A 15,947-nucleotide genomic window follows, 5' to 3' on the forward strand; every position below is an offset into this window, starting at 1 on the left:
GGATAAATACTTTAGTTTGCATAGAGGGTATATACAACATTGTCGTGAATGAGTTTATAATATATTTTTGTGACTCGTATATACCATATATTGTGCCGAGAGGGTTTACATATTTTTCGTGTTAGTCATATACTTCTTTTATCTGTGAGTGAGTGTGTACTTTATTTTGCTGATATACGACAAACTTTTTAATCATGTACATACTATATTGCGTTTTGCTGACTGAATTTTTTTGTGAGCGTATACGTACACATTTTTTTCATTCTTTTGGAAAATAAATTGTATTTAATATATGGACGCATTACATTCCAGTTTTTAGTATATACAATATTAAGAGTAGTATAACGACCAACTACACTAACTTTAAAACAACATTATCCTTCATAATGGAGTATATCCAGAAAGTAGACATCCACAAGAATAGAGTATGTATCCATCAAATATTCTTGTAAGTAAAAAAGCGTGCCACCAGTGCGTATACTTTCCTATACGAGTATAATGATTTGACGAAGTATATATCGGAATACATCTTCACCATGAGGCCACCATCGGCCATGCATCACACGTCGATGAGAGGTCCTAGTTCCGTGTTGTTGTTGATAACCGGCTTGGAGGCGATAATTGGTTGACCATTTAACTCGATCCATCCATCAAACTGGAATATAAGGAAATATAAGGAAAAGTGAGAAATATAAAGATCTGAAATGAAGTATGCATAGATGTCTACTTGAGGTGCATGAGGAAGTGGATGCCTACGCCACCGATGGAAGGTCTTCTGGGGTGCTGGAGTGCTGCCGCGCAAATCACATGAAAAGATCTGTTATTATGCAGAAAATAACGAATCATAAAAATACAAGAGAATTAACATAAAATTAATGCCGTCCATCTGTGGTATATAGTGCTTCAGGAACATCAGTCGCACATACACAAGAATGGATCTAGCTCAACTAAAAAAATAGATCTAGCTCTGTATACTCTAGCCAATGGATTCTTACTGATTAAGTTGGGGTGGCAGTGGGTGACCCATATTCACCTCGCTGACGGGGATTGATGTATGTTGCCAGTGGCCTATAACACAGAGAAACATGGAGGCCGTCGTCTCGTTGCCCAGTCTGATGGAGACGGTGTGCACCTGCTCGGTTGACGTACACACACTAGTCGCCGACGATCGCTACAAGACTGAGGAGCATAGATGGTGTGCACCTGCTCGGTTGATACGCACATGCTAGTCGCCGACGGCCGCTATAAGAATGAGCAGCAGAAATACATGCGTCGGCGGCGCAGAACGACGGAGTATTCTAAAGAAAATGGAGAGTTCTTTCGGTAGTATCTGGACGATATGGTCTGCGTGCTACCTACAAACACGGGATCCGTTCAACTGACTTTGGGATCTCGCGTGATTATCCAACGCAATTAACTAGATTAATTATTAAATACTAAACGGGTTTGTTGCCTAACAGCGGCCGTTTAGAGAACCATGCCCGGCTTGCACAGAGCAGGAGTATGTACTCCTAGGAGTATGGACCCGTTTTCATATATATATATATATATATATATATATATATATATATATATATATATATATATATATATATATAGTATTACTATTCATCACCCAGGGTGCAGAATAAGTTATTCTTCACCCGAGGTAATCTTACGATTATTTCATAATTAAATTATGTTTCGAATTCAAATAGTTTCGTTCCTATTGATTCATTATGTAAAATTTGACATAAGAAAATAAAAATATAAGTCATAAGACAAGAAAATTTGCAGTTTATGTGTATTCTAGACTATGTTTTTACGTTTGTAATTTTACATAACATAAAATATTTTTTACGGCGATTATATATTTTCTTACGGTCCCTTTTTGCGTCGGAAATAAGACAAAACTTACGAAACGTAAAATTACGGTGCATTGATGGTAAAATAGAGGGGGGTGAAAAATAACTATTCCTCACCCAGGATGACGAATAGCGCGACCCTATAGTAACACTATTCTAATCCCAGGATTAGAATAACTATTTGGATCACGGCGCGCCCTATATAGGGCCCGAAGAGGTGTTCTCAAACTCCTGAGAAAACCCACCCGACCAGTTAAAGAAAAAAACCCACTCCACCCACTTCCCACGACTCCCTCCACTACCCTCTCCCGATCCCATCTGCACACTCCTCACAGCATCGCGCCGCCGCCGATGAACTTCTCCCGATCCACCACCGCCGCCCTACATCCCGCCGGCGCGCCTAACTCCGGCCACCTACCGCCGCCACCGACGAGCGGATCCAGCGCCGCGCCAGGTTCGGCCGCCCCTTCTTCCCCAGCGCGCTCCCGCCACCAGAGCGCCCCCCGGCCCATGGGTCCCGCCGCCGGTCTCCTCCTACAACCCCGCCGCCACCGTCCCCCGGGTCCAGCTGCAACTCCGCCACACGCCTCGGATCCGGCTGCGGCGCCGCCCCCCACCGCAGGATCCAGCCGCCGCCCCAACCGCGAGATCCGTCCGCCACCCCATCCAGCCGCCGCGATGTCATCGTCCATCGCCCTGTGGTGCAGTGCGGCGCGCCCTTCCCTCCCGTCCGGCGCGAACTTCCCTCTACGCCACCTCGACCTTCCCTCCCCTTCGGTGCAGCCTGCCCTCTGCTCCGGCGCGCCCTCCTACTCCTCCTCCACGTGCGGCATGAACCTGGCCTTCGACCGCAAGCTCATCAGCCCGCCCATATACTTCGGCCTCATGGGCGACGGCCAGCCCATCGGACGCTACGACGACATGTGGCTGACTGGTGCGTCAAGGTAACTATAACTAAAGTAAACACACACATCGTCTTTGAGTTTGGTCCGGCTGTACTGAACTTTTACTGAATAATTTTTGTATGTGTGCAGGTGATCTGCGACCACCTTGGACTAGGAGTCAAGACGGGGCTGCCCTACATCTGGCACAGCAAGGCCAACAACCCGTTCGTGAACCTGAAGGAGTAAAAGGGCATCTTCTGGCAGGAGGACATCATCCCCTTCTTCTAGGTCGCGAAGCTGACAAGGAATGCGACACCGTGCAGAAGTGCTACATCTCGCTCTCGCAGCAGGTCAAGGAGAAGCTCGGCAAGATCGACCCCTACTTCATCAAGCTTGCCGACGCCATGGTCATCTGGATCGAGGCCCGGGACATGCTCAACTCCAAGGACTCCAAGGAGGCCGACGCCAACGGCAAGCTCAAGGGGAAGTAGATCGAGATCGAGGGAGAGAACCTTTTTTGCATTAGCATACTGAGCAGGCGGTGAGGCGGCGTATACCGGTTTCTTCAGTTCGTAGGTTCAATGCGTGCATCAGGTATTCAGGTTCAGGCTGTTGTGTAGTACAAAACATTAGCTGCCTGTATGTGAGAAAACCATGCTGTTTCTTATTTTGTTTATGTGAGAAAACAAAAATGTATTTTAGAAGTTCATTTATTATTTCCCCAAAAGTTCATATATTACTACCTGTATGTATTTTGACATTTCACAACAACTTACAAGAATTGCGGCTGGATAGAGCGGCAAAACGATGGTATGCCACTCAAGCAGTGCATCACCGGCAGCCGCGTCGTCTCCTCGGCAGCAAAAAGCAGCTTAACTGAAGTTCAATTCGTACGCTACTAGTAGGTCAACTACAGCAGCAGCAGAGTTCTTAGCGTCTTCTTCCTAATTTCCCCATGTGAAATTCTATAAAAAGGAAGGAACAGTCTCCTTCTGGCTCAGCCATCGGTGATCCCGTTCGTGCTTCTCCTAAAGACCAAGTCGAACTTCACCAAAAACTAGAAAAAAGATGAGCACGTTCGTGCTTCTGCTGCAGACCAAGTCGAACTTCACCAAAAACTAGAAAAAAGATGAGCACGTTCGTGCTTCTCCTGCAGACCAAGTCGAACTTCACCAAAAACTAGAAAAAAGATGAGCACGGATGTCTGTCGATGTCCGTTGTGTTATCCTGCTGACCAAGCAATTCAAAAGGAGCAGGTGGTTTCGTTTGCCTAAAGTACAAACATAAAAACATTTAGTTTTGATTCTCTGTAGTTATTCCTCCTAACTCGAGGGAGCACTAACCATCCAAATATGTGCTCTTATACCTTTTTCTGTTCAAAGTGTGGTGAGGAATGAGAGGTACAGTATGTCTTTTATATGAAAAATGTTCGTATAGCAACAAGCAGGAAACAATTGAAATTATGTCCTTCTTTTGTTTGATTGTTTCTGTATTTGGCTTATGGAAAAATTTACTTGAGTTCCGTCTAGAAAATTTTGAAAATTTCAAATTGTAAAAAAGTTAAAACTTCAAATAGTTAAAAAAATCACATTTCCATGTTTCTAAAAAATAAACGAAGATGTTGTAATAAAAAAAGAGTTTGATGTTCATGCGCGAGGCCCGGCCGCGGCGTCGTCCTGCTCCGCCGCGCGGTCGTGGAAGATGACCATAGTATTGTGTGTAATGCCTGCACATAGTGTACCAGCACATAGTGTTGTGTGTAATACGAATTGGTGTTGTACTGTGCATGTATATTCTTGTGTAATTTTTTGCTTTTCCAACATGAAGTTCATGTTTTAGAAAAAACTAAGTTCAGAGGTATCACATAACAAAAACTTTCATCCAAAAAAACCCAAAGGTCATTAGAAAAAGCATCTCAAACAATTTTTTAAAAAAGATTTCTCTGTTAAAATAAACCTAGAAGTTCAAATTTAAAAACGGAGTGGTTCAATGTCTATCAGAAAGTAGGATTTTTTCCATTACTAAAATAAATAAAACTAGGAAGTCCATATTAAAAAGATGGAGAAGTTCAATGATTATAGGAAACTCAGATTTTCCTCGTTAGTAAAGAATGGAAACAAGAAGTTCAAAAATAAAATAACAAGAATTTCAACTTTAAAAAATAGAGCGCTTCAAAATTTCATAAAAAAGATTAAGAAAAAAACCAGGAAGTCCATATTAAAAAGATGGAGAAGTTCGATGATCATAGAAAAATCTCATATTTCCCTCGTTATTAAAGAATGGAAACAAGAAGTTCAAAAATAAATTAACAAGAAGTTCAAAAATAAATTAACAAGAAGTCCAACTTTAAAAAAATAGAGCGCTTCAAAATTTTATAAAAAAGGATTAAGAAATAAAACCGGGAAGTCCATATTAAGAAGATGGAGAAGTTCGATGATTATAGAAAACTCAGATTTTCCTTGTTATTAAAGAATGGAAACAAGAAGTTCAAAAATAAAATAACAAGAAGTTCAACTATTAAAAATAGATCACTTCAAAATTCATAAAAACAGATTAATAAAAATAAGATTAAAAATTCATAAAAAACTCAAATATTTTCATGTAACCGAGAGAAGTTCAGGTTGATAACTACTAGAAGTTCATGTAATACACGATGTGCATTTTGTATTAAAAAAGAACAAAAAAGAAAAGGCAAAAAGTTTTGTTGTTATAAGTTCAAGTCCTTCGTCGAAGAAAGTCAAAAAAATTATTGTGAGAGAGATTTGTACAAAAGGAAATAACATTTGTGTAACACTGACGAATGGATGAGAAAATTACAAACGGAAATACATCACAGAAGTTCAACTGAAAACAGCAGGAAGTTCACCTACTACACTGAATGAATTTTAGATGAAAAACTTTTAAAATCGTCGCGAGTATGAAAAAATGATCAACACGGGAAAGTTAAGTGCTTACAGCAGCTTTCCACCGGTATATCACTTGCTCAATTCCGGTGAGTGGATGGAGAGCTACGAGAAGTGGATGGAGACCTACGAGCAAAAAAATCACGTGAAAAACAGAGTGAAGTTCAGGTACACGCGTCGAGAAGTCCAGGTTCTTCACGCGGTGCATTTTCGAAGAATCTGTTTCGCGATAAAGGCATAACGCATGATCCCGCCGTTTTTGAAATTACTTGAAAACGGCTAGGAATCAGAGAAAACCATAAACATGAAAAAGTTTCGCATTTTCCGTAGCTTTTCAGCGGTATATTGTTTGCCCCATTCCGATAAATTTTGTAGAAATTACGGCAAAAATACGTTTTTAACCATTTTCAAAACTGACATAAATCGTAGAGAATTAGGAGAAACAATATATACAAAAAAGTTTCACATTTCTTCAAGCTTTCCAACGTCATATCATTTGCTGCATTTGGACGTACGGTTAAAAAATTAGATCAAAAATATGAACTCGGTGGAACTTGTACCATTTTCTAAATTACTTTTAAACCATTCAAAATTAGAAAAAAAAATTTAACATAAAAAAGTAGCGCATTTTCATAAGCTTTCCAATGCCATATTATTTGCCTCAATTGGATTAGCCGTTTAGAAATGGCGTAAAAAATACGAACTCGGGTGTTCGGTTTACGAAATTTTACGATTTTACGAATTACTCTTTAACCGTAGGGAATTAGAGAAAACTTTCAACATGTGGAAGGAGCGGTTTTGCAGCAGCTTTCCAACGCCATATTATTTGCCTCATTCCGATAAACGGTTTAAAAATACGATCGAAAATACAATTCACGTTTTTTGTATGAAGAAAAAACGGTTTTCAAAACTGCTCTTAAACCGCTTACATTTTTCCAAAATTTTAACTTGAGTCATGATACTGATGTCCATAGCTATCCAACGGTATATCGCAAGCCCCATTTGGACACCTTTTAGCTGAAGTTCAACCTAGTACTCGGGGAAGGTCAGGCGCGTTACTCGGGAAGTTCATGTTGTGATCAGAATATTATTCTGATCCCGTGATCAGGATAGTGTTTACGTGTGTGTATATATATATATATATATATATATATATATATATATATATATAGTGGCACTATTCTAATCCTGGGATTAGAATAGTTATTTGGATCACGGTGTACCCCTATAAGGGCCCGAAGGGAAGTTACTGAGATCGGGCGAGATAACAAAAAAGGCCCAAAGGCCCCAACCTCTTATCCTATCGCCCATTGTCGGTGTCAAAACCGGCGGATCTCGGGTAGGGGGTCCCGAATTGTGCGTCTAGGCCGGATGGTAACAGGAGGCAAGGGACACGAAGTTTTACCCAGGTTCGGGCCCTCTCGATGGAGGTAAAACCCTACGTCCTGCTTGATTAATATTGATGATATGGGTAGTACAAGAGTAGATCTACCACGAGATCAGAGAGGCTAAACCCTAGAAGCTAGCCTATGGTATGATTGTTGTTGTGTATGTTGTCCTACGGACTAAAACCCTCCGGTTTATATAGACACCGGAGAGGGTTAGGGTTACACAAAGTCGGTTACAATGGTAGGAGATCTACATATCCGTATCGCCAAGCTTGCCTTCCACGCCAAGGAAAGTCCCTTCCGGACACGGACGAAGTCTTCAATATTGTATCTCCATAGTCCGGGAGTCCGGCTGAAGGTATAGTCCGGCTATCCGAACACCCCCTAATCCAGGACTCCCTCAGTAGCCCCTGAACCAGGCTTCAATGACGACGAGTCCGACGCGTAGATTGTCTTCAGCATTGCAAGGCGGGTTCCTCCTCCAAGTACTTCATAGAAGATTTTGAACACAAAGATAGTGTCCGGCTCTGCAAAATAAGTTTCCACATATTGCCATAGAGAGAATAATGTTTACACAAATCTAATCTGCTGACGTATTCCGTAGTGTGACACACCACGGCCAAGCCTTTATCCGAGTCGTTTCATTATCCCACCTCAGCGCGTCATGCGAGGCGGTTTCCTTGGCACGTCTTGTTAAAGTAGAGATCGTGTCCCCTTATTCCGGGATTCTCACCAATACGGGCGTGGGTAACCCAACCGCTTCTAGGACTCCTAGATTATAGGCAAGTCCAAACGGACACGGAGAGGACGCTTGATATTCACCATCTTTATAAAGGGACAAGGCTTTTATTTTTCCCTCCCGTGCTCAATCGAATCCTTCCCCCACCTCAATCTCAAACGCCCAAAGTTCAGGTCAGGTGCTCCAAACCTTCAGTCATGTCCGGATCTAGCCTTCAAGGCCGATGGGTGCCTTCCTCCGTCACGGAAGAAGACATCAAAAAGTTGAGGGAGGCCAGATATCTGACCGCTGAGATTTTGCATCGGCTGCCTCCCCGAGGGCAGGCCGTCCCCACCCCCGAACGCAATGAGAATGTCGTGTTCGTCTCCCACTTCCTTCGAGGTCTAGTCCTTGCTCTGGATCCTTTCGTCAGGGGTTTGATGTTTTATTATGGGCTAGACTTCCATGATCTAGCTCCGGACTCCTTTCTTCATATCACGACATTTATTGTCGTGTGCGAGGCCTTCCTCTGGGTTACCCCTCACTTTGGCCTATGGCTCAAGACCTCTGAAGTAAAGCCAAAGATGATCGAGGGGCAGCATGCAGCGTGTGGAGGTGCCTCAATACGCAAGATGACGGGAGCTCCATGGCCCAAAGGTTCCATCCCAGAGGTGTCTGAATTGTGGCAACAGGAGTGGTTCTCCATCATGGCTCCTAGAAGTGCCAAGTGGGTGGCCGCCTCTGTTTTCCACTCGGGCCCTCCACCACAACTGATGTCATGGATCAGCAAAGGTCTGAGCTGGGGTCCAGCCAAGGACGTGCCTATACTGCAAAGCCGCATTCGATATCTCTTCGATGGAGATTTCAATTTGGTTGCGGTAATACAAGTTATGATGGTTCGTCAAGTCCAGCCTTGCAAACGCCGGCCTCTTCGCCTGTGGGAGTTCAATCCCGAGGGACCGCATGTCATTCAAAATTTTCCCGGCCTAACGCACAAGGAGATATACAAGTCATTCTTCGGACCTCAGGTGGAGTGTACGGAAATCACCGAGGACGTGGGCCTGAGTAGTAACCGCGCCGCCGAACAGGTAAGGCATCTTTCAGCCGAACATACTATCTCTCCTTTGTTACAAAGTTATTTCTGAGAGTTTGCTTTTTGACCAAGACTGGCTAACAAAGGCGAAGTTGATTCGGTGTTCGACCCCCCTCCCTAAGGGTTTGGAAAATCTGGTATTGGAAAAGATGCTCCAGACCGCACCTTGCGCGGAGCCCTCGAAGGAAGATACTGTGGAGGATAACGCGGGCGGACGCGGGCCCCCAACGCTGCCCATTCTAACCAAGGGAGCGAGCGTCTCCATGAAGGAAGACGACCAGAAGAGGAAAAGGACTGCGCCCGGGGATTCGGAAGCCGAACCTTCCAAACAGGAGAAGAAGTCTCCCACAGAGGGTCCTACCTTGGGGGGCGCTGTTGCCGCACAAAGTCCGCGGGGGGATCAATTCTCCCGCGAGTCGTAAGTGACCCGAAATACTTTAATAGTACAGATATGCCATCATTTTCTTCTGAGAAAATAACCACCGCATATATTTTTGCAGTTCGGGCCTTAGCCCCTCTCAAATGAGCTCGTCTTCGGGGTATCTTCTTCCAGAGATGATGGAGAGCGAAACGCCTCCTCTGGACTCCTCCGCTCCGGAAGCGGGCGACCCTGAAGTGTCGTCGTGGAGGGCCTCTCCGAGTTCGGTGAGGCCAGAAGATAATCCCATTCACCCCCAAAGGTCCCAGTGTATGGCTCCCGAAGAGAGCAGACAAAAGAGTCCGACACCGTCTAGTGTGCGATCGGATGTTCTAAGGGAGTTGGTGGGGCGAGCGGCCATCTCAGATGAACACCGTGTGCTGATGAATACGGTGATGGAGAGAATATCGTCCGCCGAAAGAGGATTACATGAAGCTTTTATGAGTCTACTGACAGGCTTTGAGGTACGTAAAAGAATGTATGATAGTCCTGCACATGCTAGGTGTGCCCTGTGTAGATAGTAGCCCTTGAGACTCTGGTTGTCGTCGGAAACGACGACGAACAGAGGATCATATTCCCAGGTAATAACCATACTGCCTCTATGTGCAGGTGATGGAAGATCCGATGGCTAGCCGGACTAGCGAGTTTGCCCATTTAGAGCGGCAGTTGGATGCGGCAGCCGCCGACATCGAGCTTGTTAACAAAAGGCTTGACGAGGCACAGGGTAAGTGTCATTATCTAGTAAACGCCACATAGGAAGAGCAGCATGATGCCATTATCTTTAATATGTTGTGACTGTAGATGGAGCTGCCACTGTTGAAGCCTTGCGGGCAGAACTTGCCCGAGCCAAGGAACAAGCGAGGTTGGGTAATGCGGCTGCTTTGAAGGCGGCCAAAGAGTTGCAAGCTGAGAAGGCCGCGCATGGCGAGAGCCGAGACAAGATGGCCAAGATGGCCATAGAATTAAAAGCCGCCGCCGATCATTGCCGGGTTCTTGAAAAGGAAAACCAAGCGAAGGCGTCGGACCTTGAGAAGGCTACTGCGACGAGAAAGGACCTCCGCTCTGCTATGAGGGCAAAGAAGGAGGAGCTGCGGGAAGCCGGGGATATTGTAGCTGGGAAATCCTTTATGTTGCGTAGGAAGTTCGGAGATCCACGATATGCCCCTCTGGATCGGCTGTGGAGTTCGGAGGATGTATATATGGATTTGGCGGCGAGCGTTGCCGATGCGGCCAAGTATTTCCAGGGTCAGACGGACTGTGAAGTAGACCAACTGTTTTGGAGATAATTCCATTCTCCCGAGCGTCCGCTTTCATTGACTGACCAATTAGCCGAATGGGCCGAACTAAATAGGTTGCCCGGACTCTCCATGAGGTCTGTTGTGGATCAGCTATGGCCGAAAAGGTCAAAACTGAACAACTATTTCAGCTTGGTGCAGCAGTTCCTTGACGTTGTGCCGCGCATTAATGCGATGAAGAGGTTGGCGTGCATAGAGGGCGCACGGATGGCCTTTGCCCGTGTTAAAGCATACTGGGCGAAGATGGATGCTACCACTGTTGCAGCGCGGGATTCGGCCATAGGTCGAAGGGCTCCTGAGCACTACTTTGAAGAAGTTCTTGAGGGTGCTCGTTTGATAGAGACCCAGTGCTCAAAAAATATTATGTTTGAGTGATATGTAATCTCATTGTAAGCGAAATGCTTTTATAAATTTTTATAAGGCTATTTTTATACTTTTGCCTGAAAGTAACATGGTGCCTCCTGGGCGGCCGTTTATGTATACATGTGTATAACCTGAAAGATTGCAGCCGTCGGCTTCAACCCTCACGCATATAAGCGGAGGTGCTCGCAAAAACACGCATTCACACTTAACCCAACGTCTTGGTCCTATTAAGGAGGTGATAGCAGAGCAAGCGAGGCAACCGGACTATAATGCTTTAGCGCTTTCACTTAGCCATAGGAGTTTGACAGTGGGGCTACTAAATAGCCCCTGGTGGCTCCGCACTTTCCCGATCCTGGGGTGCGTACATGCCTGGCCGGAAAACGGCCCTTCGTTAAGGCGGAGGAATTTTAACATTCCAACAAGTCATCGAGTGGTTGACCAGTCTCACGCTATATCATGACAGTCAATTTTCGGCTTTCTCTACTGAGGTGCTCGTCCGGATGAACCAGGGCACAATCGCAGTAGTTCTCCTGGTGCTACCTTAGCCAGTATAGCGGAACGTAAGGCACCAAAACACAGGAGCCGGGCAAACCCAACATTTGACCAAAGACAATGATTCGGAGCTGATGCATATAAGGCCAAACTCGCGACGCCGAACACTCCCTAAGGTATTCGGTCTTAGTGGTATAAACCGGGCCTAAATAATGTCCTTTGTAAGAAGCCCCTTGTGTCCAGGTACGTGCATTGTTCTGGCGTGGCCACATGCCAAGACGTCAGCATCCTTCTCAACGGTGGATATGTATCAACAAGAGACAGTAAAAAGGTTTATGCAGGGTCTTAATCTAAAAAGAATCCTTGGAGCGGGTCCCTGCTGCACGTCTGCACCTGTGTCTCCGTTGTGCCGTATCCTGGACGGGTGTAGCACGATGATCGTTTGTAAAAGAGAGGAATTTAGGTGAAAAAGTTGTCGTGCAAAAAGATAGTTTTTTAAGGAAACCATGTATAATTCAAGATGAGAAGAAATTGCCACTTGTCTGCGCGCGTTGAGCCCCTTGTATTGACAAATAGGGGTGTGACCATTTATTTGGTATGAGTAGCGGCGCCGGACTCGATTAGTTGTGTCTGAGGTCTTGACGACCTATTGGATGATTTCGCTGGTCCGGGCGCCTTTAGTGTGCGGCTGCCGAGGCAGCCTCACTCGCTTCGGCGCGCAGGGATCGCTTAATATTTCCGTGCACTGAAATGATGCCACGTGGACCGGGCATCTTGAGTGTGAGGGAGGCGTAGTGTGGTATTGCATTAAAGCGAGCAAAAGCTTCGCGTCCAAGCAGTGCTTGATAGCCACTTTGAAACGGAGTGATGTGGAAGGTTAAATGCTCGCGACGGAAGTTATCGGGGGAGCCGAATATAACCTATAGTAGGAGGGAGCCCGTACAACGAGCCCCTGGGCCTGGCGTTACTCCTTTAAAGGTAGTATTGCTATGGCGAATTTGTGTTGGGTCTAACCCCATCCCGCGGATTGTATCCTGGTATATTAGGTTTAGGCTGCTGCCGCCGTCCATCAAGACTCGTGTGAAGTGATATCCGCCAATTACTGGGTCTAATACCAGGGTAGCCCATCCTGCATGTCGGATACTTGCTGAGTAATCGTGATGGTCGAAAGTGATCAGTTGAGACGACCAGTGGTAGGACTTCACGGTGACAGGCACTTGGGTATATTTTCCTGGGAGTGCCGTGTTGTTTTTTCCCTTGATCACGTGTAACACGTTTATTGTTTTGACTTCTGGCGGAAATTTCTTTTGTTCCCCCGTGTCTTGCTTGGGAGGCTCGTCCTCGTCTTCACTTGGTGTATCCTCCCCCTTGTGTACGGTGTTGAGCTTGCCGGACTGCTTGAAGACCCAACATTCTCTATGGGTATGATTAGCAGGTTTACCAGGGGTACTATGGATCTGACATACTTGGTCTAGAATTTTGTTGAGGCTGGACAGTTCATCCCTGGTGTCTTTAGGGGGCGGCTTTTGACCTGGCCGAGAGCTTTTGAATCCGGCATTTACTGCCGTGCCCTTCGTGCTGTCTTCTTTATTCCGGCGTTTGTTATTGCTGTTGCGCCGTGATTTCCCGTTTCCATCTCTAACTTCAGATGTACTGGGGTCGCTGGTGCTGCATCTGGCTAGCCAGCTGTCCTCACCCGCGCAGAAGCGGGTCATGAGGTTTGTTAATGCGGCCATCGTTCTCGGCTTATTTTGGCCGAGGTGTCTGGCGAGCCATTCGTCGCAGACGCTATGCTTGAAAGCTGCCAAGGCTTCGGTGTCCGGATAGTCGACAATCTGGTTCTTTTTAGTAAGAAACCTTTTCCAAAGCTTTCGGGCTGACTCTCCAGGCTGTTGAGTTATATGACTCAAATCGTCCGTGTCCGGAGGTCGGACATAAGTCCCTTGAAAATTTGCCCGAAAGGCGTCTTCGAGATCTTCCCAACTTCCAATGGAGCTTTCGGGGAGGCCTTTGAGCCAGTGACGAGCTGACCCTTTGAGCTTGAGGGGTAAGTACTTGATGGCGTGGAGATCATCTCCTTGAGCCATATGGATATGAAGGATATAGTCCTGAATCCAGACCCCAGGGTCTGTTGTTCCGTCGTATGCCTCTATGTTTACGGGCTTGAATCCCTCTGGAAATTCATGGTCCAACACCTCATCGGTGAAACATAGGGGGTGTGCGGCACCCCTGTAGCTGGGTGTACCGCGTTGTTCGGATGTTTGTTGTGTTGCATTGTATGCCGGGGCGCGCTTGCGTGGTCCATAGATGGATCTTGTTGCGCCGTCCTTTGGGTGCGAGCCCTCGCATGGGTCGCGTGTTGTATTGTGAGTGGTGTTATATGCCGCTCTGTGTTGATAGAGGGGTCGTCTATCCGACTAGGTGGCTGCTTTGATATTTGGTTGTGGGGGGTCTGAAGCTTCCTCATCGAATTCAGGTAGCAGCTTCTGCTTTGGGTAGCTCTTGGAGGGGTGATTGTCGCCGTACATCGCTGCTGTGTTGAGTATTTTACTCCATCTCATGTGGAGTGTGTCTTGCGCAGCCTTGAGCCTTTGCTTCTGCTTTTTCAGACTCCTCGCGGTGGCAACAAGCCTTTTACGGGCAGTCTGCTGCTCCGGGTGCCTGTCCGGCGTTATGTCGTCCGGACCATTATCCTTGATAGGATTTGTTTGTTCGGTTTGATTATCCGGATTGCCATTGTCCGGCAGCGGTTCACCCTGCTCCAGCGCTGGGTCTGTGTGATCGCTATTTCTGTCGAAGCGGGATTTGGGGCGGTGCTTGCGTCGCCGCTTTGACTGCTTTTCGAGGGAACAGGCCTTCGGTGCGTCCTTCCGCTCCTCGTCGTCATCTTTTGATGCGTCCACCATGTATACGTCATATGACGAGGTGGCATTCCAGGGCCCAATAGGCGCTGGTTCTTCATCGTCTCCTTCATCGGCGTCCATACCGTCGATGTCTTCGGAATCGAAGTCGAGCATGTCGGTTAAATCATCGATAGTGGCTACAAAGTGGGTGGTGGGTGGGCTTTGAATTTCTTCATCGTCCGTATCCCAATCTCGCTGATCGTAGTCCGGCCAGGGCTCTCCTGATAAAGAGAGAGACTTTAGTGATTTCATAATATCACCAAAGGGCGAGTGCTGAAAGATGTCCGCGGCAGTAAACTCCATGATCGGCGCCCAATCGAATTCGATCGGTAGAGGCGCGAATGGTTCGGAGTCCAGAGAGGAGTCCGGCTCCTTGGAATCACGAGTCTCGCGGAGTGCGGGGCTGGTGTTCGGCTCGATCGCCGTTAGGATCGCAGCCCCTGAGGCGGCGTCCATCCACCCATCCTCGATCGGCGCAGTTGGCTCCGAATTAAGGGTCGAAGCCGATGCGAGTGCGGCCTTCAGGGCACTGTTAGGCGGAAGAGCTAGATCATGCTCGTCGTGGCAGTGCGGCGCGCTCGGCAGTGGCTCGAATCCGTCGAAGATCAAGTCCCCGCGGATGTCAGCCGTGTAGTTTAAACTTCCAAATCTGACCTGACGGCCAGGGGCATAGCTTTCGATCTGCTCCAGATGGCCAAGTGAATTGGCCCGCAGTGTAAAGCCGCCGAAGACAGAGATCTGTCCGGGGAGACAAGTTTCACCCTGGACTGCATCACTATCAATGATCGTAGGAGCCATCAAGCCTGACGGCGACGACACAGAGGAACTCTCAATGAAAGCACCAATGTCGGTGTCAAAACCGACGGATCTCGGGTAGGGGGTCCCGAACTGTGCGTCTAGGCTGGATGGTAACAGGAGCAAGGGACACGAAGTTTTACCCAGGTTCGGGCCCTCTCGATGGAGGTAAAACACTACGTCTTGCTTGATTAATATTGATGATATGGGTAGTACAAGAGTAGATCTACCACGAGATCAGAGAGGCTAAACCCTAGAAGCTAGCCTATGGTATGATTGTTGTTGTGTATGTTGTCCTATGGACTAAAACCCTCCGGTTTATATAGACACCAGAGAGGGTTAGGGTTACACAAAGTCGGTTACAATGGTAGGAGATCTACATATCCGTATCGCCAAGCTTGCCTTCCACGCCAAGGAAAGTCCCTTTCGGACACGGGACGAAGTCTTCAATCTTGTATCTCCATAGTCCGAGAGTTCGGCTGAAGGTATAGTCCGGCTATCCGAACACCCCCTAATCCAGGACTCCCTCACCCATCTTCCCCCGTGCCCGCGACCTCTAGCCGGTGCCCACCTTGCCCCGCCCCCGCCTCCTTCCGGACGCGACGCCGGCCCCGCCTCCTCTAGCGCGAAGCCGCCGCCCCCAACTCCTCTTGGCGCGTCGCCGCCCCGGGTCCCGAAGCGCCCCCTGCCGCAGCCGGCCCCGCCTCCTCCGGCGCGAGGTCGCCACCCCCACCTCCTCAGGCGCGAGGCCGCCGCTCCCACCTCCTACTGGTGCGTCGCCGCCCCCTTGTCCTGACGCGCCTCCGGTCTCCGCTGGCCCCCCCTCCGCCGCAACCACCACGTCGGCCTCC

The 15,947-nt window shown here is 47.3% G+C and overlaps 1 protein-coding gene and 1 long non-coding RNA gene across 2 annotated transcripts; one reads left to right on the plus strand and one right to left on the minus strand.

Moving 5' to 3' along the window:
* Window positions 1-353: 353 nt before the first annotated feature.
* Window positions 354-1,318, minus strand: LOC123106675 (uncharacterized). The gene is made up of 3 exons (XR_006451431.1): window positions 996-1,318; window positions 728-791; window positions 354-655 (listed from the first exon to the last, which is right to left on the minus strand). It is a non-coding gene; the product is annotated as an uncharacterized lncRNA (long non-coding RNA).
* A 774-nt stretch (window positions 1,319-2,092) lies between these two features.
* On the plus strand, window positions 2,093-3,444 carry LOC123106676 (uncharacterized). Its single transcript, XM_044528769.1, has 2 exons — window positions 2,093-2,778; window positions 2,879-3,444. The coding sequence occupies exons 1-2, from the start codon at window positions 2,196-2,198 to the stop codon at window positions 3,217-3,219; spliced, it is 924 nt and encodes a 307-aa protein (XP_044384704.1). The 5' UTR covers window positions 2,093-2,195; the 3' UTR covers window positions 3,220-3,444.
* The last annotated feature ends 12,503 nt before the right edge of the window (window positions 3,445-15,947 follow it).

This window comes from Triticum aestivum, chromosome 5A, assembly GCF_018294505.1.
Source record: "Triticum aestivum cultivar Chinese Spring chromosome 5A, IWGSC CS RefSeq v2.1, whole genome shotgun sequence".
NCBI lineage: Eukaryota > Viridiplantae > Streptophyta > Magnoliopsida > Poales > Poaceae > Triticum > Triticum aestivum.